The sequence below is a fragment of the Phalaenopsis equestris genome, unplaced genomic scaffold (assembly GCF_001263595.1).
Source record: "Phalaenopsis equestris unplaced genomic scaffold, ASM126359v1 Scaffold000417, whole genome shotgun sequence".
Taxonomy (NCBI): domain Eukaryota; kingdom Viridiplantae; phylum Streptophyta; class Magnoliopsida; order Asparagales; family Orchidaceae; genus Phalaenopsis; species Phalaenopsis equestris.
In genome coordinates, this window is record NW_018164858.1 from 399,695 (window position 1) to 425,820 (window position 26,126).

Consider the following 26,126-nt stretch of genomic DNA (forward strand, 5'->3'; position numbering starts at 1 on the left):
ACAAAAATTTACAGCAAAGATGAATATAAATTAGTTAGCTACATTGCAGACAAAAGTATAACAAGGTTTAAGAGAGAATAAAAAAACAGATGATAATGTTTTCAATATCTAACACCTGCACAAAATGTAAATTCTTGAGCTTCGTGTCTTATTCTCATCCATAGTGTTAGTATAACGCTTGGTCCGTGGTCGTCCGGATCTCCGTTTGAATGTAGGTGGAAGCAATTCGATAATACCTTGTTCAATGTTGAAATCCATCCATTTAGACTTAACTTAGAATTACATGGAACTGCAAGCGTATGTTTCTTTGTATTTACGGAGTTGAGAATATTGAGAAATATATGGATTGTGGTCTAATCAATGATTTTCTGAGGCTGCAATCATGCAAGAACATGGAATATGAAGTATCTGATGCCTAAAACATGAACATGTTGCACCTTGAATGCTATTTATCTGAACTATATAATAATGACATCAGATTTCATATACTTCGTACACGTGCAAGTTTACACGAGTGGGTGTTGGCATCCTTCTAGCTTCATTCTCGTATATTCGAAGACTTCTGGTGATTTTTGGTGCGAGGAAGAAAGGAGAATATGGCACAAATTCCATCACACAATTTCAAAGTAATTATTTCTATCAATGGTTTTCTTTTTACTCTCGAAGTATACATCCATAAACATAACTCTATATTGTTTGGCTAGACTCTCCAACAATCACCCTAAAACAATAAATTGGTATCCACATGTAGATTCTTATGTTGAAGCAAGATTCATCCTCACATATTTAGGTTGTCCTAATAACTCTTGCATTTTAGCCAGATTAGTTTTTAGTACCACAACTATTATTGCTATATTAATATGAGATTCTCAACAATGACATATTTTCCAAAGCTGACAATTCAAGAGATGCTAATGAACTAATTCCACCACAGCCTCCTCATTGGATACTTTAATAAAAGAGTTTTATCAATACTGAGAGAGTTTGCATAATACAAGACATGCAATTTTTGGTAAAATGGAAACCATTGCTTTGTTCCACCACACAAATGCTATATACATCAAGGGTGGAAATGCAATTTTTGGTAAAATGTATCATTACAAACAAAATCTATCAAAAAACTTTAAACAAACTAGAAAAGTAATTTTTAGCTTAGGGAACAGTGGTTGGACAGAGATTTGGAGATTCCGTGGTGGGGAATAGAGAGGTTAGAGAGTCTTTGGGAGACGCCGCAGTTGGGCGGTTCTCGCCGGTGAAAAGAAATCATAAGTAGAAGATTGGTGAAGATGAGCTTTGAGGATTTGCAGGATTTGCAGGATTTACAGGGAGGGAGAAAGGAAATTATAGCATGATGTTGTGGTATGTCGTCGTCAGTCGTGGTGTATGTCCCGATTGTATTTTACTTTTTTTATTTAGAATGAAATCACTACGTAGGACGACCATTCCACTTACAGGGAGCCACATGGATAATAAATAGCCGCGGCATGACTATTTAGCCTAATACACTAATTTTATCTTAAACTAAATTTAAAAAAATCCTATTTTTAAAATTGTAAAAATGTTGCCTTTTCTAAATAAGAATACTTCGTATGCTGCCTATGAAGACATTATATGTATTTTTTTCCTTAATTATTATCTAACGTCCATAACTATTACTATTTTAGCAGGGCGACTGGGAGAGAGACAGCGCATCCACAGCATTTATCTGATGAAGCCATTATATGTATTTTTTTCCTTAATTATTATCGAACATCTAGGGGTGTAAACGAACCGAACACGAACGAACCTAACATCCATAACTATTAGTATTTTAGCAGGGAGACTGGGAGAGAGACAGCGCATCCACAGCATTTATCGACACGTCCTTTCGACACGTTCTTTACTCTACTGTCAGCTTCTCGAGCTCGGAACACAAATTCCAGACTTTCTTCTTGATTTGAGTTTTTATTTTTATTTTTAATTTGGATAAAATTCATCGCTTTTTTCCCCATAATCTCAAGATCTCTAGCTATTCAGATTATCTTAAGAAAATTCGTCGACTTTGCTAGGAGAAGATAGAGCTCATCAGGAACCGACTTCGAGGTGAAAGAATGACTTCTCTTTAAGTTTTGTGCTGCGGATTATGTTTTTTTCTTTTCTCCTCCTGTGCTTTTTTGTTCGTCTGTGGTGGGGTGCTGGAAATTACAGAATAGGGTTCTTATTCTGTGAAAATTAGGTTCCTAATGGAAATTTTTGGTTTTCATTTTTCTTTTGATGAATTAATGGAAAAATCCTGGTTGAATTGCTTTTCTGAGTTCTTGATATGCTTAGTATGAGCATTTTCTCTCTGATTTTTCGGTTGGAAGTATATTGATTTCATCACAGTAAACACATGCATGGTGCTAATGTTCTTGAAATTAGTTATTTGTTAATTCATATTTTTTTAAATAGTGATATCGGATCTGACAGTTGTCATAGGTCACTGTTTCTGACAAATATGCCTTTGTGGATTCTATCTAGTAAAGCACTTGTTGCATATCAATTTGGGCAAGACTTTTGCATTATAATTTTAAACTTTTTTCGCCATTTTTGGACTTTGATCTCATGATTTGGGATCCGCTTCCTTCTAATATATTCTATATTTGATGCTATTTGTTTGTTATACAACATAGAGACTTTTAATACGGTTCAACGTTTGAATTTTATGTTGGTAGAATCTTATGTGGTTAGGTGTATGTTGATGCAATCTCATGTTATTAGGTGTATTAAAAATGAGAATGCTAACTTTTTTGTTTTGCTAATTATTATCTACACTTGATCAACTGGATTAGGTTAATCAAGTTAGAATGCAACTTCGAACTTGTCTCAAATTTAAAGTTGCTGGAGATTTTGAACTCATGTCAGATTTAATGTTTTCAAAGATCATGAACTTGTTTCAAACTTGAAGCTGCTAAACATCTTGAACTCAGCTTAGACTTGAAGTCTCCAAAGATCTTGAACTCATTTGAAGCTGAAATCAATAGAGGCCTTATAGTTATCAGAGATCGTAAAATCATTTTAATCTTGAAGATACCATAGACCTTAAATTCATCTCAGAGTTGAAGCTTCCGAAGATGCTGAACTCATCCACTGAACTCAACCAATGAAATTGGCACCCCTTTCTAGGGAACTTGGCACCTCATTTTATGAACTTTAACAGATCATCAAGAGAATTTAATCAAGGAATTCAACTTTTACTTAGTATATCATCAGGTCTTTGAATTGCAGCTATTCAAATAATAGAACTTGGAATTTGCCAACTAGTTTGTCAGTTCAATTAAACAATTTAGCTACATAACTAATTTTGTTCAATTGCTTTTTGTACAATTTTTACTTTTCTAAGTATTATAACTTTTATTGTATTGAACTTTGACTTAAACCTATAAAGAGGGTCAAAAGATGAACTCATACATTTAGACATTTTGATTGGCTTGGGTTACTTTAATATGTATTTTTTTTATAGAAATTTAGTAAAATTTTAAAACATTTCTTTCTAATTCCTTGCTTTCTCTCTTTCCTTCTCTCCCCCCTTTGTGAGGTTTGTTCAATACTTTTTATAAAGTTCTGGTTTTACGAACGTGATGATTCTAGATCTAGAACTCAATGTATGAAGCAACTTGAGAAAAATGAGAGCTCTCCCTTGGTATATCATTAGAATTTTATTTCCCACTGGAAAATGATATTGGGAATTTTTGAGCAAAGTCTAAGAGCAACTACTGAAGTTGATATTTCTTTTGATGATGGGTTTGATTCTTCTTTTCATAGAACACAATATGTAGCATTTTTTCTCTATATGGTTGAAGCTATCTTCATTCTTATGATTTCCTTCTTTCATGCTAAACTACATCTTTCAGACTCCTCCTATCAAAAGCAGAAGGACATATCCATAGAGCTAAGTAGACAATCTCATGTTTTGGGGTTTAGTTGTTTTAGATGGTAATTAAATTTTCTTTTACCACTACTCATGTCAAAGTTTTTCTCACAAGTATTTGTTCTATTTTTGGTGAATCCTTCCTTTCCTTGCATTTTTAATTTTTTGAAGAAAGTAGTTGTTTGATAGTTTTCTATGTTTTTGCGATCAAAGTAATCATCAGTTTTTTTGATCTAGTTTAAAAATTTATCAATATTATGCATGCTATGAAATGTAGAATATTCAAATTTGTGCATTGCCCAAGGCTTTTTTTCAAGATTGATGAGGATCATGCCTCTTTGATTTAGGTGTGTTTGTTGGCTTGATTTTTATTCAAATTCCTCTTTCGTGGTGGTTGTCAACTAGGGATATTAAGTTCTTCTTAAGCCTATGCCTAGATCCCAAGAAGATTTGGAATTCCACAAAAATAACTTTCGCCTATCTTTATGGCATCCCCAATAGATTTAGATCCTCTTTTATTGGTTGCAAGATCTAGAATAAAATATTCCTATTTGATTCAGATCTTGTGGTTAACCCAATCATTCTACTACACTTCTGCCAAAGTTGTATATCACGATGAATTTTAACGTTCTAATTGGCCCGGTTAGAAGTAAGCGAAGTTCAGAAAGTTATCCAACAATTTTATCGAATTCAATCGCATAAATCAATATGAGAAATCAGGAATAAAATTCAAGCCAAGAAATCCATCCCAAAAATCACAAAGGCACGACAATAATGCTTAGCTACTTATGGATTGAGAGAAAAACAAAGGCAATTTCATTCAAACAAAACCCGTGAGAAATATTTTTATTGCAATAAAAAACACTTACAACCCTTTGATCTCCTCTCTTACAGGAACTGCCTCCAAATTCTCTCACAAACTCTCAGAAAAATCAGACAAAAGTAATTAGAGAGAAGAGAAAAAGTCTCCCTCTAAACCCTAGCCTCCTTCTTAATTCTCCCCACCAAAAGCTTCCTAAATCTTCTCATTGCAATGATTTTATAGAATGAATTCAAAAACTTTCCCAAAATTGTCAAAATCCCGCATTAAAATTTTTCCAAAACTGAAAAGATATGTGGCATGACAGCGCTCGACCTGCTGTGTAATTACTTCGTGGGCTCGGGTTGGTCGGCGTGGTCACTCCGCGGTTCAGTGTGGCTACTCCAGAAGGATCCTTCGCACGATCTTTTTTTGGCAAATTGGGTGTTACCATGCCCGATTTCTGCATGACCACGTTGCTCAGGAGGCATGGTCACACCAATTTTTCTAAACTTCCTCTTTTTATTTTGATTTTTGTGTTAGTACTTCGGTAACCTGTAAAATTAATTCCAACCTTTCAAAAGTAAAAAAGGTAAATAGCTGGAATTAAAGCATGAAAAATATGAAAATTTGACGCATATCAGGTAGATATTCTTATTGTCTGCGTTGATGATATTATTCTTACAAGTAACGATCTCTCAGCATTGGAGTCCTTGAAAAACATTCTTGCGAAGTCCTTTGAAATGAAAGACTTGGGATCTCTCTGATACTTCTTTGGCATTGAAGTAGTTCGATCATCTTGAGGTCTTTGCCTATCTCAGTGTAAATATGTAGTTCATCTCTTGATAAAGACTAATTTTCTTCTATAGAAACCCGTGGTTGTCCCTATGGATCCCAATGAAAAATTATCTGACATTCTCAATGCTATGTCTATCAATAAGACTCACTACCAGCGTCTTGTGTAGAAATTCATCTACCTCGCCCATACTCGCCTCGATATATACCACACTATTGGTATAGTGAGTCAATTCATGCATGACCCCTATGAGCATCATCATCCAGCTGTTCATTGGTTCTCCACCATTTAAAAGGTATACCTGACTTAGGTTTATTTTTCTTTTGTCACATCTCTCGATTTGTTGTTGTTTATACAGATGCTAATTGAGCCGGGTCAGTTCGGTTCATGATCGACATTCTATGTCGGGGTATTGCTCATTTGTACGAGGAAATCTTATCACGTGGAAAAACAAAAAACAGTCTGTGGTTGCCCGGAGCAGTGTTGAAGCTGAATTTCGGTCTATGTCCCCGGGGATCTATAAAGCCCTATGATTACGCATCATGCTCCGTGAAATTTGTATTCCAACCTCTATTCCATTGCAGCTATTATGTGATAATAAGACCGTCATCTGCATTGCTCGCAATCTAGTTCAGTATGAGCATACCAAAACTATTGAGATTGACATACACTTTATTAAGGAAAAAATTGAGTCCGAGAAAATTTTTGTTCCGTTTGTGTCCTCTAATGGTTAGCTAGCAGATATTCTCACCAAGAATCTTTCTGGTCTTTTGTTTTTGTTCATTCAATGACTTCAAATCCAAGTTGAATATGATCAACATCTATGCTTCAACTTGAGGAGGAGTATTAGATTTATAACGATAATTCGTAGCCATTATTACCTATTATTAGCTTTTATCCCCTCATTATATATTTCCTATTTGTTTTATTATATTTTATTTCATTCCTATTTATTTATTCTGTTTTATTTCTTTTATGTTTGTTTATTTTGTTTTATTTCTTTACTTTGCTGTGTCTATTATTATTGGGTTTAAATATCCCTTTTCTATCAATAAAACGAGCCACTCTATTCCAAATCTCAACATTTCTCTATATTAAATAATAGTAAAATGGAATCTATTGACATTGGAATCTTGGATTCAGTTTATTTATTGATTTGATTAAGCTCAAATGATTTTAAATTTCTTGAATTCTTTTAAGCCTATCCATGCATTTCATCTGCTATTTTAGCATGCTGCTGATTTTTTCTTCTTTAGCTTCATGGGCGAACTTTTTTTAAAGTTCACAACAACTAAATGAGATGTTTATTTCTGATTTAAAATTACAACAACAACATTAAACTTATTTTCATAGTAGGTGCTTGTTGACCTCATTTTTAGTGAGGTCTTAGTCTCCTACTCTTAGAACCTAAGATCTAGCTTTAGGAGTTCTTATTGACCTTCCTAGCGGACTAGCAATGGAGTCCCCTGCCGTAGAACTTCAAGCCACTTATTGACTCATTTTTGTGAAGAACTCGCATGAGTGATTCCAAACACTCAACTTCTAGTTGCAAGGGCTAAGGACCAACATGTAGAGGGCATGAAAATGAGTTCCTATAGGATCAAACAGCCTTAGGTGAATCATTTGTGACTCGATTACTCGTGAACGCCGCAATTCACGCACTCACTGCACCACACACGACTTTGACTTGAATCGACTCGCCCGTCGGCGAACTTGTCCGGACAACCCCGGATGACGAAATGGACCGCGCCGACGCATCCTGAACGTCAACTTTAGCTTGGAAGGACACCCGTATTGCTAGGGTTACGCGCACAAACAAATGACACGTAAATCGATGCATTTTTTAGCGGGCCCAGGCTCAACCCAGGTTCAACTCGGGTTCGATTCGGGCTTGACTCGGGCTGAACAAGGGTTAGACGATTTTGAATTTTAAATTTTTGAATTTCAAATTCGTCATTTAATTTTATCTAATTGAGAGTTAAAATTTTTCATTTGAACCCAGCTACCTGAATGGAAGTCTTTTAATTCGCCGCCCAACGCAAACTTAACGGTTATTTTGGAATTCGAGGGATAGAAATCCCGCTCGGGCTCCTCCCTGGAGATTCGGCTCTCTCGCTCGCCTTCTCCCCCTCTCTGCCTCACGCACCGAAGACACTCGCCTCCCCGTCTTCTCGAGCTCGCTCGCCTCCTCCACCTATCGAAGTTCCAGAAACCCTCGCTCGAACTCCTGCTCGCACCGCATTCGGCCTCACCTTTTCTCTCGATCCCCAGCCGCTCGGCTCATCTACACTTCCGCGACCGAGACACGCTCGTCCCGCCTCCAGATTTCCTGCTCGCGTGCGGTCGACCCCCTCTTCCCCTGCACTGAAAATCTCGCTTCCCCTCTTCCTCCTCACGCTCGATCTCGCACGCTACTTTCTCTACGCGATGAAACCGCTCCACACTTCCTCTCGCTCGACTTCTCTCCTCGGCACCGAAATAGTCGCTTGCTTCAATTCTCCCGCTCGACGCCATCTCTCTCGCCTCCTCTCTTCCTCTCGACAGACCCTCGCGTCTACCTTCCAGTCTTGCCTTTCCTCTCTGCCTCGAGCCCGCTGCACCGAATCCCCACTCGAGCCCATCTCGCTTGCCTACTCCTCTCTCAACCGAAACCCCCACTTGCTTTGCCTCCTCGCTCGCCTCCCCTCTGCACCGAAGCCTTTCTCTCGCCCGGCTTCACTTTTCCTGCTCGGCTTCGCTTCTCTCGTCGGCTCTCCTACCCGCGCCCGAAATTCTCGTCGCCTTTCCTGTTCGACTTCACCTCTCGATGGAAACCCAACGGCACACTTGCTATTAGAATTAGCTGGCCACAGGATCACTGCGTGCAAGACCTTCGAAAGTCCCATATTTCACCTGTTTAGTGCTCGCTGACTCTACAACGCTCGGTTGTCCCTCTTCATCACATGAGATTGGTATCTCTTCTAATTCTTCTCGGTTGCAGGTATATTCTTCCAGCTATTGCATTTTATGACTATCAAATTATTTACATAAATTTGAAATGGAACCCTCTCTACATGAATACATTCTTACTGATTTTGGAGAAATATAAACAATATTTCGATTATATGTTATTGCTGATTTTAAACGCTCATTTGCTGGTTTTATGTTTCAAGCACCTAAATGCAAATATTTTGATGTTCCAATGACCATTTACTTGCTGATTTTAAATGCCCATTTGCTGGTTTTATGTTTCAAGCACTTGAATGCAAACATTGTGAGGTCCCAATGACCATTTATTTATTGATCTTAAATACTTATTTGTTGATTTTGTGCTTCGAGCACTCGAAATGGAATACTGCGAGGCTCGAGATGACCGTTATTCCAGGGCTTGAATACTTCTTTGCGGGACTATGTTCTTTTATTTCCGAATGCCTTCCTTGTGGGTTGTTTTACCCGTTGTTTGGTGGGTTTAAACATTGTGATTTTTAGGGCTTTGCCTACTGATTCACGTACTATTTTAGAGCCAATCTGTTACCTGATTTAGGAGAGTTTACACACTATCTTGGACTGGATTTCCTAGCTGATTTTGGGACATTTGAAATTGATGCTTTGAGCTTACATAAGAGCTGTTTCGGAATTTTAAAATTACTGTTTTAAGGCTGATTTTGAGAGCCTTGTCTACTATTTTGGAGGCATTAAACCCAACATTTACGGGGTTGTTTTAATCAATGTTTTAAGGCATTTTGGTGGGCTAATTTGGAGGCAATCTATACACTATTTTGGCGAGATTTATGTAGCCTTTAAGTGTTGATTTACATGCGGTTTAGAATTGGTTTTACGGACCCTTTTTTTTTTGCCCACTGTTTTGGGTTTCAATCGATTGTTGTTTAAACGCTTTTAGGTCGATTTACTCATCGTTTTCCCTCTTGACTTTACTAGTTTTGGAAGTGGGACTTGTCTTATCCTTCTTTTTTTTTATTCGTTTTTAAATGGTTAAGTCATAAAGATGGGGATTGATGATTTAATTAATTGGAAGATATAGAAAGCCTTAAATCACTTTAAGCAAAAGTTAAAGTGTAGGTTTCCTAGAACTTTAGAAGCACAGCCTAGGTGAGAGCCTATCCACCTAGTCCTCGGTTTAGGCTTCCTAAACTTTAGAAGAGGCTTCCTACACTTTAGAAGCACACCCTAGGTGAGAGCCTATTAAACTTCCTAGTTTTTAGGAACACAACCTAGGTGAGAGTCCATCCACCTGATCCTCAGCATAGACTTCCTAGATTTTAGGAGCACACCCTAGGTGAGAGTCCATCCACCTAATTCTCAGCATAGATTTCCTAGTCTTTAGGAGCACACCTTAGGTGAGAGCCCATCTACCTAATCTCTGCAGTGTAACCTCCCAAGGTTTCAGGAACATACCTTAGGTAAGAGTCTATTCACCCAATCCTCGAATGCACAATGAAACTTGACACTTGACCCTGATTCACAAATTGATCAAGACACTAGACACCAGGATGCACCGAGATGTAGTTCATGCTTCCTTAATTAAATCAACAGTGAAATTCCCGCAATAACTTAACCAACAATGAAACCCAGTACATCGGGATTTGAGTTTGAATATTACACTCAAATCTTTCTGGCAATTGGGGAAATTTGTTAACGCCACATATGGATCATCGGACTAGGATGAGTCTACGGTCTAGGTGGCGAGGGCGATGACGACATTGCTTATGTGTGCTTAAACGAGGGATACGAAGTAAGATTATTAGAATAATATCTCCTACCTCAAGGATCTTTAATAAGAAAGAGAGAAATGACCTATGATACTATTCGTCGACTCTTGGTAGGATTGTTGCCTCCGACTCTCTTAGGTTGTCAGTAGTTCTTGCACGATTAGAGTGACTAACCTGTGGACTACACGGCTTTACAAAAATATTTACGAAAATAAAACAAAATTTCTTTTGCATGTTAAAAAAAACTCTGCATAAAAAAGACTCAAACAACAGCTTTTGCATGAAAAATCAAATAATTTTTCTATGAAAATTTATAAAAGTTCATGGTTAGTCATTTGGATTGAGGTTAAGAACTGCCTCCTGTAGATTGTCGAGTTGACAACTCTTACTCAAGGTCGGGAAGCACACAGCCCAGCTCTGAGCCTCCACTTTTACCAATGTTTTATACTCAGTCTTGATCTTTCATATGTGGCTAAGAGTTTCTTTTGCCGTGATTTTTTTTACAACTCATTTTTCTGACTTAGGTGCTGAGTTTTCTCGCCTTGTTTAATTTTCTTGCAAGTTTATTTAAATTTTCTGCAAATCATACTATGCTCGCAACATTAATAATGCAACAGTAGCAGATACCCAGGTACACTTTTACAGTTTATCTACAACATTTTCATTTACTGCATTTTACGTTTTAAGTACATTTTATTTACCTGTGATTTGCTTACTCTGCATGCAAAACTAGAACTGAAATCAAAACTGAAACAAAACAAAACGAAAACATTGACACCAAAACTGTGAAGCACAAATCATCAATCTCAAACACTTAAACCTGAAGCCGTCGTGAGGATAGGAGCTTGGAGCCAACTTTGTGGGAAGCACGACGAGGGATTCAGACCGAGCAGCAAGAAGATCTTCTTCGACATTATCTCTTCCTAGTATAATAAAGCCCATAGGATTTCGAGGTAGCTCGCCTAGCGCAACGCAAATCCTCACACTCCCCTTTTTAGGCTCCTGTATAACCATGTTGTGCGGCGTAAGTCCTAACCCGCCTTAGGTTCCAAGGTTGTCGTATGACACGCGTAAACCCTCTTATCTCTGTGGCAGATGTTATGCATATGTAAGTCTCAAATAATAAAATTGGCAGGATTGAACAATCGAATAACACCATCTCTAAAAATGCAGTACACAGTAGGATAGTTTGGGAAGTCACTGAGAGTTCTCCTCAGGATCTGTGACTTTTCTTTTCTTTGGACTTCTGATATAACTGTTTCTATTTGAGCCATTCCCACTTGATTTTCCTCGTTCTACCGTGAAAACCTAAACTTTGGAATCTTGAAGACTAATACCTCTGATCACTAGCGAGAGTTTTCTCAATTGACCCCAGTCATTTGAGATGTAATTAACTATAGGGGCTTGCTTCTATAGGGAACTTGGAACCCAGGTAAAATAAACTCTATTTAATCTTTGTATTAGATAGGGGAACTTGTCGGTCATATATAAAAGGTTCGCAGACTAAACGGATGTCACAAATCTCTTAGTTTGCAGGATTGGGTCTATTGCCGAGGTCTACACTTATCTTTCGGGAAGATGTAGTGTTCGCGGTATCAGACACGATTATGCAAACTATTGGACGAATGAGATCCATTTGGTCTCATTTTTCAAAAATTAAAACATATTACTTTTAAAACTCAAACTAAATATCTCTTATATTTAAATTAAATCTCAAAAATTATTTTCATATTCATATTTTCAAATAATCAATCAATCGAAAAGTTGACCGACAGTGCTCTTTCTCCCTTAGTCAGTAATATTGGAGTGATATTTCTATTCTTACTTCCAATTTTATATGCATTTTAATTTATCCTTCCACTTTGGATTATTTGATCCCTTGGTTGTGTGTGTCAGTTTGTGTCTCTGTTTTTATTATTAGGGTTATTTCACATTTTCATGGCTTCTGCTCACTACTACTCCTGCTTTTCTGACTATGAATTGTTGCCTGATTGCTGTCTAACATTGCTTATTCACCAAGTAGGACAATGTCTGGACAAGTTCCTATATCTGAATCATCCGACTCATTCGAGTACATGTTATTTGAGGGTGATCCAGATCATCTAAAGCCTGTTATTTTAAAGCCGAATAAGATTAGTGCTTGGATTAATCCAGATATGCTAAAGCTTGGGCACAGGATAGGACGGGGTCCTTTTGGTGATGTTTGGCTTGCAACCCATCATCACTCCTTTGAAGATTATGATCGATGCCATGAAGTTGCTGTGAAAATGTTGTATCCTGTTAAAGATGATTATATTCAAGTATTGATAAGCAAGTTTGAGAATATATTCTCCAAATGTCAAGGACTAAAAAATGTTTGCCTTCTCCATGGTATTTCAATTCTGAATGGAAGGGTAAACTGGTTTATTTATTGGTGGATTTTTGTTATGATTTTTATCTGCACAGCATATTCTTTTGATAAGGGAACTTGATAAAGAGCAAAGAAAACTCTTGAATGTGGCTTGCCTTTTATTTTTAATCAGGTTTGCATTGTTATGAAGTTCTGTGAAGGATCTATTGGTGATAAGATAGCTCTTGCTAAAGATGGAAAGCTTTCACTTCCTGATGTTCTGAGGTGTTTATTCTAACAATTTCTTCATCAATAATTTCCATTGTCATTTTATGCAGTCTCCCCATCCTATATCTGTTAAGGGTGGATTTCAAACAATGGTTATGTAATTTATTCTGAATCTTCATGCTTTTAGTTTTACTCATCCTATTTCTATGACAGGTATGGCATTGAGCTTGCTGAGGGCATATCTCAGCTCCACTCTAAAGAAATATTGGTGCTTAATCTTAAACCTTGTAACTTTCTTCTTGATGGAGATGACCATGCAGTCCTAGGGGAATTTGGAATTCCATTCTTACTTATTGGATTCTCGTTATCAAGTTCAGATCTTGTACAGAGGCCCGGAATGTCACACTACATGGCTCCTGAACAATGGCAACCAAGCATCAGGGGTCCAATTTCCTTTGAGACAGATTCATGGGGTTTTGGGTGTAGCATTGTGGAAATGTTGACCGGTTATCAGCCTTGGCACGGCAAGTCTGCTGATGAAATATATAACTTGGCTGTTAAAAAGCAGGTGAAGCCAAATATTCCAACCGGATTGCCTCCTGAGATGGAAAATGTTCTTCATGGATGCTTTGAGTATGACTTTCGAAATCGTCCTCTAATGACTGATGTACTGGATGTCTTTAAAAGGTAACTGTTACAGTATTTTTTTTCCCCCCAAAAAGTAGAGCATTTTTATGAAGCCATTGATGTAAAAGTTTTATTCCCTGCTTTTAGTTCTATGATTATATATTTATTATGTTTGATTTGCTGTTTATCAAAGGCTGAGCTTGTAAAGCGAAAGTGTTGCTAATAAATGAAATAGATTTCTAATTTATGCCTGTGTCATTATCTTTACCATCATTAACCTTATCCCATTGAATGTTGCTTGTTAAACTGTATATTCACGTGTTTTTTATCTTTTTTTTTGCGTGAATTCTAGTTAATATACTATTAGTTTACTCTTATTTCTTAATTCCTTTTATGTAAATTATGCTTTATCTTTTTATCAGTTCATCTTTCACTGTTCATCGTATGCACCTAAACAACCCAGTTTGCAATTGCTGCTACTCCTTTGGCAATTTCTATTTTTGATATTTAGTACTTTATCTGTCTAATATTAATCATACAATCTTTTTGACTTAATTCATTTCATTTGATCGTCGCCCAACTCGTTGGCTATACGACTGCTGATAAATGTTTGTCACTTCTAACATATCGATCATCATTGAATAGTTGTATATGTTATAGAAAATTAAACTTGAGTAAACACTACTGATTTTACTATTTTTATTGAATTTATATATATATTCATTAAATCAATTGTTTTCAGGTATATTTACAATTATATATGCATATGAAAAATGATCTTTAACAAATAAAATGATTAAGAGAATGTTACAAGTGTTGTGATAGGTAGACTATTGTTTAGATGATTTGCATAGAGGTAAAGATTACAAAAAATGATAAAATTTTTTACTCTTGATATTGATACTCGAACGAACTTTTTGATATTAGGGGGTGTTTACCAATATTTATCAACAGTTGTATAACCGATGGGTTGGGTGATGACCCAATAAAATGAATTAAATCAAAGACTATGCAAGTATAAATGATATTTCTAAAACAACAACTAATGAGTATAAATCAATTCCAAAAATTTATATGATTGTGCAAATGATTAAATGAAATGTGTCTGTTATACTTTGTTATTGTTTACTAATTTTATTACTTGTTTTACATATTTCAAACATTTTAAGCATGATTATTTTGTATTGCTGTCCCTCATACTATTCATGATTGAGCATTTACATTTTCTTTTCATCTATAAAATTTAATTTTAGCACTGATTATTTCACTAAGCTTGTAGCTTATTACAGTTTGTTGTTGTCTTTCAGGGAGGGGTAAGAAGCATCTAGGCGATTAGTCAGATGTGACTTTGTATAGCATTTGGGTTGTAAATTTTTTTGGTTTTTGAGTATGTCATGAAGAATTTTGGAGTATGTTCTTTTATATGTTTAATGTTTGCAGTTCTATATGTGATTTGCGAAAATTTTATGCGTACTTTCCTGTGTTAGAATGTGAATAAATATTGAATGGAATTGAATTGTTAATATTTGTGAGGATTGAGTGGGACCAATTCGTTACCCTCTAAATTTGATTTGTGCAAGTTAGGATGAATGTTGATGGATAATTGTGTCTGACTAATTCGTCTAACTTTGTTGCACCACTTGTTGATCATGAGGGGTAAGCTGGGGTGTGACAGAAAGTGATAGTACAATAAAGGTTGGATGATAATAATAATGTAAGCATGTTTGGATTTAGATGTCATAGGAATGTGATTAAAATATGAATTGATCCATGCAGAACTATAGGCTGATTGGATTTAGGGTGGGTAACACCTGACTTGAGGAATAATTCAGGTATTGAGATAATTATTATATAATAAATTGCATTAGCTGCAAAATTGTGCAATTATAGGTAAATATGCCTGAAGAAATATAAAAAAGAATTGAGTGCTGGCCTTCTAAGCTAATTGCCGAACACAAAATGCAAGCTAAAAATAATTCTAACATAAGTGATATTCAGAACAGGGTAAATGAGACAACTAAAACTATTGAGTTATAGGGTATTGTTAAGCTGATTTCTCAAGTAGTTGATAAAATGACTGCTATTGAAGGATCTACTTTCATTGTGTCCAGATCTGAATATGGTACAAAAATTGATCAGCATTTGAGGATCTTTCTGAAATTCAAGCCACCTACATTTAAGGGTGCTAGTGACCCTACAACTGCTAAAGATTAGTTATTAAAGATTGGGAAAATTCTTGATAACATGATATATTATAGAAAATAGGAGTGGTTCTAGTCACATTCATGTTACAATGTGAGGCAGAGAAGTGGTGGTAGGTGCAACACAGGGAAATTTGGATTGACACCCCTCACACAGATTCAGTGTGATGATTTTATAAAAGTTTTCAATGATTGGTTTATTCCATCTTGAGCTAGATTAACACTACAGGATAATTCCTTCAATTTGACTGGGGGTCCAAGATAGTATAAAACAAAATTTACTTCTCTCTATAGATATGCCCCTTATTATGTCAGCATTTATGCGGCCTCTGAGATTAGTTGAGATTAGCAATGGTTCTTTTTGAAATAAAAAATTTCTGTGTTAGTTGAAAGAGCTATAAGGATTGAAAATGAGTTGAACCTTCTCAGTCAAAAGTGGTAATCACAAGCATGCAAACGAAAAGATTTTGGGAAGGCAGAGGACTTCCAAAGCAAGTAATTTAAGTTGGAAGGTAAGTAGAAGCAAATCCAGTTAGAAAAGCCAATTTGTGAGAAATGTGATGCATCAGTTACAACAATTCCACGAGTATGGGAATAGCGAAAAAAAATGTCTTTTTTTATTTTATTTATGTTATTTTCAGTGATTTCCCTTTTTTGATTCTTTCCTTTATAGTTATTTCCTATTTTCTTAGTTTCTAATTAGATATTTTCTATGAGGGGATTTTTATATATATTGTATTAGGGTTTTGGATTTGTAGTTTTTTTATTTGATGAATTGAGAAGTGTTTTCTCTGAATTTTGCTCTCCGGGGTGATATATCATTTTCTTTTGCATGTGGTGTATTTGTATCTTGCTTAGGAACAGGCGGTAGAACCCCCTTGCCGCCCGTACATAACAGTATCACTGTCCGGTCTGCTGTTTTCAGCTGGGCAGCCATCCAACTGGTTGTTACCTGTTATTTCCTAGAGGAAATCAGTCTTCCTGCCTCCGGCTCGTGGGACAGCCGCTGATCGACGCCAAACTGCTGTCTAACAGCCACCTTATCCCAGTAATCCACTCCAAATGACGTCAAACTCACATATTACCTTTTCCTTACCATTCCACAGTCACCTCCTCTATGAACCTGCTTCCCGAACACTGTTTAGGAGCCATAAAATGGTATCAGCTATATTCCTTATATTAATTCAATGGAAGAAACTAATTGAAGTTGTATAAAGTTGTGAAATTTTTCGGAAGGAAACAATAAATTCACCATCTTATAGATTTTCATCCATAGCCATAAGATCTAAATTTTGCATTTTGGGATGAAACAAATCCTATTTTCATGACATGGTTATAGAACACCATGATACTTAAAATTAGTGGACCATAAACATTCTTAACAATCCAAAAAACCCTTTCTTTTTTCACAAATTATTTGAGAATAGATGCATCTTTGCTACTTTAAATCATAAAATCTTGATAATAATCTAATTCAAGCTAATAATCATGCATTATATTAAGATATCAAAGTATAGAAAATTTACTTTGATTGCTTGTTGAGATCTTGATTTTGATTTTATAGATGAAAACAACATCACTCACTGTTGAGTATAATTGTTTGACAACATTCCGACTAAGTTCGTATTCAAATTATATGCATAGAAAATTTAACACCTCTCAAAAACTTTTCTTGCTGATACGAGCTAAAGAAGGAAGAAGGATGGTGATGCTAGATTATATTATATCTAAATTATCGGCTATGATATCTGCTTATGCTAAAAAAAAAAAAACTATACTATCACTAATTCTTCCACAATAGAACGACAAAAAAGAATAAAAAATTTTTCTTAAAGGCAATCTATGATTCAATTAATACAACAACAACAATAAAGTCTTAATCTCACTACGTGGGGTCGGCTACATGAATCCTTTTTCACCATTGTGTTCTATTTAGTGTCAATTAATGTAAGAAAAAATGATGCATAAAAAAAATAAGAAACTCTATGAGAAGCCCCAAAATTATGATGAAAATAAAGGACAAACTTGCCTTGTGGAATTTGAAGGACTTGATTCAGAAGAAATTAACACAATAAAAAATTTCAACTTCCTAAGAAAACTCTTGTGTCATGCTTTCTTACTTAAAATGCTATGAATTGTATTTCTTGTGTTTTTAGTGCCTCAAATAACTCTTCACAAATTTGAATTCTAGATGCATGAGCCACAAACTACATGATAAATTTTACCAATATTTTTCAAATCTACAAACTCTATCCCAGTAATAGAAAAGTTAACATAGTCGATGGTTCCCTAACGACGTTACAGATTAAATGATTTTTTTTTTTTGCATTTATCCTCAATAATGTTATATTTATCCCTCATCTTATCGTAAGACTTGTATAAAAATGTAAAAGTGCTAAACAACATAACTGCAAGGTTGTTTCAATTCCTCACTGTGGGGGAATGTGATTGTGAAAATTAGAGAAAAAGATGGGTATACTTTCTCGAAGGCAATTTTGTTTTCATATTTCTTCATTTCCACTCAATGCATAAACCATTTGGAATACCATTGTAGGCATAGGTATCCCTCTTTCAAAATCTTGTGATATAAATTTCCTTCTTATTTTATAAATGTTAACATTGAATAATTTTATTGTGAGGCTTGAAAAAATTACAAAACATCGTCATGTTTTTTCCTGAATGATTTTAGATCCTTAACTCTTTTCATGTTAATTCACTATGATATTTGAGAACCTTAAAAAATCTCTAGCACATATGGAGCTATAGGATTTTTCACATTTATTAATGATTATACTTGAATGACATGGTTATACCTTATCAAATAAAAATTTGATATCATTCCTGTTCTCCTTTAATTACTAAGTAAAAGAATTAATTTAATGTCAACATCAAGTTGTTTCACATAAATAATATTCGCGATTATTTTTATCATATTTCAATTCCCTTTTTCAATAAAAAATTATCATTCTTCAATTTTCTTCTTGACGTCCCATAACAAAATTGTGGCAAAAAAGATTAATTGACATTATTTGAAACTCACTCTTTTTGAGAATTAAACTCCAAAAAGATATTCGGGAGAAGCTGCTCTGATTGCACATAATCAATGGACTAACTTCAAGAGTAATGGATTTTAGAGATCTCCTGAATTACTCGTGGAATTATTTTTTGCGAACAACTTCTCAAAAATCCTCTCTAAAATGAAAATGACTTCAAAAATATTTGGTTGCATTGTTTATGTCCACATCTCTAAATAATATTAGGATAAACTTAATCCTAGAGCACTCAAATGTGTATTTGTAGGATTTTTCTACACAAAAAGGGTCTTAGCGTTTTTATCTAACCATCAAAAGATTTTTTAACTTTAAAAGTTGGCAAACCTTTGATGAAAAGCAATATTTTTTCGATCAAGCTCATTTTCAGGAGAACAACCAAAAGTTTGATGAAATCACTCTTCTAACTTGACATTCAAATCACACTAACTCCAATAATTGTACCCTTTTCGGTCAAATAAGCTCAGTGGAAATCTTCAGTAATCTCAAGGCTCAAAATTGTCACAGATAATAATGATCAACCTTTTACACACATTCACCAATATATCCCATTTCTTAATGCACAGCTCATCCTTTCTTCTTTTTTTTTTGTCTACACATAAAATCATCTTTGCAAATATCAGCTTCAACTCCATTAAAATATCTCAAATCCTAGTTGATATATTAGAAAGTAAGAATTATAAGGATGTCATTAAAGAAGAGATGAATGTCTTGAAAAAAAAAAAAAAACTTATACTTGGGATATCATTGAGCTGCCAAATGGACAAAATTGTGTGATGAAAATAAATCTTTTTTTTTAATATAGAGCAGATGAAAGCTTGAGGAGTGCAAAGCGAGATTACTTTGTTGAATGTTTTTCTCAATCCTATAAAAGCAGTTATCAGTAAACATGTACTTCTATTGTAAAAATGTATGTAATTCTTTTTTTTACTTAAATTGTTACTAACCTTGGATGATTCATACAACATTATGATGTGAAGACTTTTTTCTTATGTTGGGCCGTTGAAAAAAAAGTATATATGGATCTTCCACTAGAATTCAATGGCTTTCTTAAAAATAAGATGTGCAAATTCAGAAAGACATTTCATTATTTTAAACAATCTCTGAGTTTGACAGATTTATAGTGGCTATATATGGACTGGGTACAAGTAAAGTTAAGGAGATCATATCCTTTTCAGAGAATATTTCATTCATGAAAAAATTATAATTCTCATTTTTTATGTTGATGATATAATTGTTATAAGAAATGATAATGAAAGAATGAATCAGTCAAAAAGAAATTTACTTAAGAATTTGAAATGATGGAATTGGGCAAATTTAAATACTTCCAGAGTATTGAAGTTGCTTGATTAGAGCAAGATATTTTATCTCTCAACGCAAATATATCATAAACATGTTAAGAGAAACAAAGAGACTTGATTGTAACTTATTTGAAACACTAACTACTTGGGTTAAAAAGAGCACAAAGGATGAAGGAACATAAGCGGACATAGGTCAATATGAAAGATTAGTTGGAAAAAAACTTTATTATATACAAGCCCTGACTGTTTTTTTAGTAAGCCTTATAAGTTAGTTTATGCACAAATCATAAGAATTTTACATTCAAGCTGCTTATAGAATCCTTAGGCACCTTAAATTAGGCTCAAGAAAAAAAAATTTCTACAAAAAAACATGATGCTCTACAACTTAAAGGCATCCCAACATTGTCAGGCTGCATGACATTTCGGCCTTTACATAGGAACACCAACTGGAATTCCAGAAATTTCAGGAGGGATTGACGACAAGGTAGCGAACAGAAAGAACCACAAACGAATGCTGGGATGAATCTGTTCTCAAATTTTGGGCAAGAAATGGGGAAAATCTTTGCTGGAATTCTCTATTTTCTATGGCATCAGCAAACAAAAACAGAAAACTCCTGGATAGAATTTCTTCAATAACAGTAGCAAGAACAGATAATTCCAACGACAGCAAACAAAAAATATAAAAGAAGAACAGATAGCAAGAAGGTTGTTTTTGTGGAAATAAAGCACGAATTTGAATCATGAACCTTAATCTTTGATACCAAATGATACCGGTTAGAGCATGGGGACAGAAATCAGCAAGAAAATAGAGAGAAAACGTACAAAATATAAATAAAAAACAAGAAACTAAAAATCAAGGGAAGTAGGAAAGAAAATACAAAGGAGATGCACTAATCAAATAAAAGATGCAAGAGACCTCAGATATCATCATTAATAACAAAGGGATACAGACACCACCCGGTGTCATAGATACAAACACATTCCCATCAAGAAACCTACTAAGCTAAAGCTCTCACATCTTTCTACATCATACCATATAATCTCATAATACAACACCAAACCTATTTATAATCAATAAAAGAACCTAAACCCAAATAAAAGCAAACAAACGAAAATGGCTTTTCTAATATATTGATCCACAACTTGGCTCAAAATGACTCGACCATATTTATTCCGGATCAAGATTATGACAGTCCATGTCAGTTAGATATGGAAAATAAGGGGCCCACAAATTTATTAGTTACAGGGAAATACCTCTCCCACGAATTCATATATTTTAAGGAAAAATTGCCCATTGATTGCTCTCTTGGCATCAAATGGCAACCCCAACTCGAACAATTGATAAGGTAACTATGACTGATTTTTTCTGTTTGTTATTTAATTATTTATTTACTTTTTATTTCAAGTATTTGTGTATAAATAGCCATTGAAAAGATTAAAAATTCAAGCTTTTCTAGCCTTTTTTTAATGAGTAAACTAAATCCCACATCAAAAGGTGAGGGAAGGATATTAGAAGAGTAAGCCATAACACACAGGCCATCTTTTATTGTAATGGATAAATTTACTTTAGGAATTCAACAACTAAGTATATTTATTATGGAGCACTTGTGATAGGTGACATTCATATGAGCTGACTAAGCTGACAAATCAATGAGGCCAATAGACAAAATGGGCAATTTTTCAATGGTGGTTGGTGCAATTAGCATCAGAGGAATACAATAACTAAAAAATCAGAATTAAAGCAATACATGATAAGATGCCACGTCATAAGTTTCATCTATTAGAGCTATACTGAGATAATGTGCTACATGTTAGGAGTTACTTTTTGAACTTGTCGGAGTCACTCGCTGGAATCTTCTTTGCTTGGGGAATGATTTAGACATGTAAAATTCATGAAGGTATTTGAGTGAGAGAGACTATGTAACCCTGTGACTAGAATAAGCTAAACTCTTTAAAATCAAGTCATTTTTGTATGTAACGGTTGGAATTTCATCAGGAATTACAAAGCTAAATGTGCTCTTGAGCAATGTTTAGATTGGTAAGCTTTTAAAATGTTACACCACAGGGAAAAGAATTAAAACGGACAATATCTCGATGGCTAATAGTTTGGACTATTGTATGTGAGAAGCTTGAAGCCCATCAACATGAAATTTTAATATTTTTCTCCCTTTAGGCTTCAAATGATTAATTTTAGGTGGGTATTGTAGAAGCATTCCATATGGGTGGCATCGAGTGGCTACTTGTTCTGACAGTAATGGTTGTGATGATGATGATGATTATTATTATTATTATTATTATTATGATGGTTGAAATTCCTCATGCAATTTCTACATATTTTTCTTAGTTGCATGATTTTTATCTCTTGCAGCTAGAAAATTGGTTTGCCCATGTCCTTCCGTGTAATCTTTGCATATAATTTTTACTAGTAAATACCAAGAATTTTTTTCATCATATAATCCTTGAATATGTACTAGCAAACGTAGCTTCTTTTCTAGTATTTTTCCTTTCTCCCGGTTATTTCCTACGAGCTCGCTCCTTGTAGTTCAAGTTTATTTGCTAGATTTTCATCTACCTCAAATTCTCTTACGCTCCAACAGGGAAACTCTGAATATTTCTTAGGATTATCCATTTTACTGACTTTTTTTCCAGCAACCGTACCTGTAAATCTGAAAATGAAAGTTTGGGTGGTGTAATATTTTGCGGGGCACTGATAAGTTCTTCATTTTTGTTAAAGAAAATTCTCAATTTAGATTTCCAGAGCATTAAACTGATTGCTTAATTCTCTAGAATCCCCAAGCTAATTAAATTTGAATACCTGTTTTGTACCATTTTATGATAGTTTCTCACTTCTATCTGCAGCATCAGGGACGGATATAAAGATGTAGTCTGGAGTGATTCCGCAAAGATTCTGTCAAACAAATCATACCATTCAAGCTACACTGATTGGTCTCTCTTAAAAGACATTCTCCAAGTCGGTGATACTGTTCGCTCAAGGAAGCCAAAAGATTCTTGTCAACAAACAAACATGGCCATATCTGAAGGAACTGTAGTGGGATTGGAAACCAAAGATGATACTAATGGTTTTATTCTTGTCAGAGTCCATAGGTTCCATAATCCTCTTAGGGTTCATTCTTCCATGGTAGAGAGAGTGAGCCACGGATTTGCTGCCGGCGACTGGGTACGAATAAGCAACGAAGAAGACATGAAGCATTCTCCTATTGGTATACTGCATAAGATTGATCACAATGGGAGGGTAACTGTGGCTTTCGCTGGATTAGAAACACTTTGGGAAGGTAATCACACTGAGCTTCAAATGGCAGCATCCTACTGCATTGGTCAATTCATTAGAATAAAATCAAATGTATCAAATCCAATGTTTGATTGGCCTAAGAATAAAGGAGGCATATGGGCAACTGGAAGAATCATGCAAATTCTTCCAAATGGGTGCTTGGTGGTGAGATTTCCAGGCAGATTAAGCTTTGGAGATGCTCCCAACTACCTCGCAGATCCTTCGGAGGTTGAAGCGGTCTCGTTCACCAGCTGCTATGGTGTGGTGAAGAAGTACCAACACCTTGAGGATTATCATTGGTCTGTTAGGCCTTTAGTTGTTGCTTTGGGTTTGTTCGCTGCACTAAAGCTTGGAGTAATTGTCAGGAATGGAATGGTGAAGAAAGAAGTGAAAGCTTTGCATGGTGAATCACCAAAGAGGCAGCAAGAGAAGAAAGTTCAGCATGTTCAGAATGGAAGCAGTTCAGCTTGGTTTCCTTCTTCAGTTGCTAATGTGCTTTTTGGAGAGCCGGTTGCTCCTTCCAGGTAGTTTTTGATAATGTGGTGTGGATTCAGACTTAATATACATGTAAATAGGCCTGACTGGGTGTATATATGGATCAAAACATGAATCCGGAAACATTTTTTGTTGTTTTTTGTTGAAATATGTTTGGGGGGAAGTGAACTTATTTTGGTTATGATTATGGCTTCGTTTGAAGTAATGTAATTGTTCAGCAAATTTCTTTTAGAAGCCGCATTCTTCGAATCGTTGAATGCCAGTTACGATTTGAAACCGTGAAAATTTATCTTTCTTGCGAAAGAACTTTGGGAGATATTTATTCCTCGCTGCTTCACCAAACTAAAATTTTTTCAGGCGTCGGCATTCTCACCAATCAAATCGAGTTTCAACGCCTTCTCAAACGAAGCCTATATACTTGATGTGCTCTTTAAATCTTGAATCGCATCATATGCTTTCACTTATTTCTTTTTTGGCTAAGTAGATTCTCACAATTCTTCAGCACTCCATGATGTAATACATTTTACTCAATTCATTCGCTGAGCCATATTTTAATCAGGGCTTAATTAGGTTGAGACAGCTTATGATTTGTGTGAAATGTAAATCATTCCTGCAATATTAAAAATTGCATTGCCAATGTATTTGTAAAAATGTAAACAATGTGTTTCAAATGTTGCTGCAGTTTAATCTTTATTGCTTCCACTGCGTCAAGGTGTTGTATCATATTTCATTAAAAAAAACGATCCTATTTGGGATCATTTTCTGTTTTCTATTTTTATTTTTAATTTTTTTTTTCAATTTTTAGAAAATAATGATTATAGAGGTTCAAGAAAAAATAAAAAAATATTATGAATTAAAAGGTATGTTGTATTTGAATTGTAAAATAATGCTAAGGATGGATGATGGTGTTTTCTTTTGAATTTGTGATTCATCATTCAATTTCTATGGATGAGATTTCATTGCACATTAAAATCCAATGTTATTTCAACTTCTTCTAACTTTATTTAGTGTGAATTAATGATATTGATGGAGTCTTAATCTACATAAGAATGATTCACAACTAAGGTTTAAGAGAATATGTATTATGCTTATGAACCATAGTAATCACTTATGGAAAAGAAAAAAAAAGATAATTTTGAGATCTAATAATTGCATAAACATATAACATTAGATATTTTTTAAATTAGGATTTCTAACTATTGGCTAAAGATTATGTATACTTCTAATTGACAATGATTTTTAAATGAAATTCATCACATTAAATTTTAATTTTATAAATTGCATATTGAAAGAATTTTTTTGTTTTATTATTTAAAAAAAAATCTATAATTCATCTTTTTGATAAATTCTAATTTTGGATAAAAATTAGGGATATGAGTTAGTGTTTAAGCTTAATTTTGAAAAGTCATCATTTTTCTTTTAGACTTAATTGTATTATATTACTTGGTCGTCATGCACTTGTGTTTGTTCATGCAAAATCAAAATCTTAACCAAACCACCTTATTGATTTAAAATAATCTCTAATTAGGCTCTAGCTTACCCAATGTAGTCTTAATCCAATAACAAGTTCATGTTAGAACCAAAAGAACCCCACATCTATCTAAACACGATTAGGCTTCAGATTAACCCAAAATGAGCCTTAATGATACATACTCTTCATAACATCTTTCTTGACTTTTTTAAACCTATGGAGGTTTAATTAACTCTATTTGATCAAGTCAACTTCAACTGGCTTGTGGGGACCACCAATGTAACTTTCCCAACTTCCAAATTTTGACTCGTATTGTTTCCAACTTATTTTGAGACCATTAGGGCTCATTTCTAACCCAAATTTAGGCATTTAAGCCTTTGATCAACCTAAGTGGACTAAACGACACCCACTAAGGGCCCACTTGATCAAAATTAATCAAACTTCAATCTTGTTTGTCTCTAAATAAAATTAATGACCTTAAGATGAAGTTTGAACCCATTCACTGATCTAAAAGCTTGGTCAATCACATTAACCGAATGCACCTTAAAGGCTTAATAAGGGCATTTGGGTTAAATTCATAATTTTTTTAGGTGTAAGTTCTAATTGGTTTTATGTTTTCTTAGGAATATGTTAAACTCTCATTGATACCCTCAACTCAAATTCAAACCACATTCTACCCATTTGGGACCTTGGCTCATTTTGACTTATTTGGGCTAGATGGGGTCAAATCACCCAAAATATAATCTAAGTTCAAGTAAGATAGGGTAAAATTTATCCTGGTAACTCCTCATTAAATTCACTCTCAATTGCATCAAAATTTCTTTAATAGACTCATTTGGGCCAATTGAGGCAAATTGAACCAAATCCAACTCAAATTCAAATTAATTTAACTAAACAAATTTTAAGGTCTAATTGTATATGGTTAATACTAATTTACCACCA

At 34.7% G+C, this 26,126-nt stretch overlaps 1 protein-coding gene across 1 annotated transcript; it reads left to right on the top strand.

Annotated features, from left to right (window-relative positions):
- Positions 1–2,000: 2,000 nt before the first annotated feature.
- On the top strand, positions 2,001–24,294 carry LOC110027149 (mitogen-activated protein kinase kinase kinase 2; the record flags this gene model as incomplete). Its single annotated transcript, XM_020728460.1, is given in 5 exon segments — positions 2,001–2,082; positions 12,217–12,586; positions 12,716–12,807; positions 12,964–13,437; positions 22,789–24,294. Coding segments are annotated over 4 exon segments (1,890 nt in total). The 3' UTR covers positions 23,747–24,294.
- Positions 24,295–26,126: the final 1,832 nt, after the last annotated feature.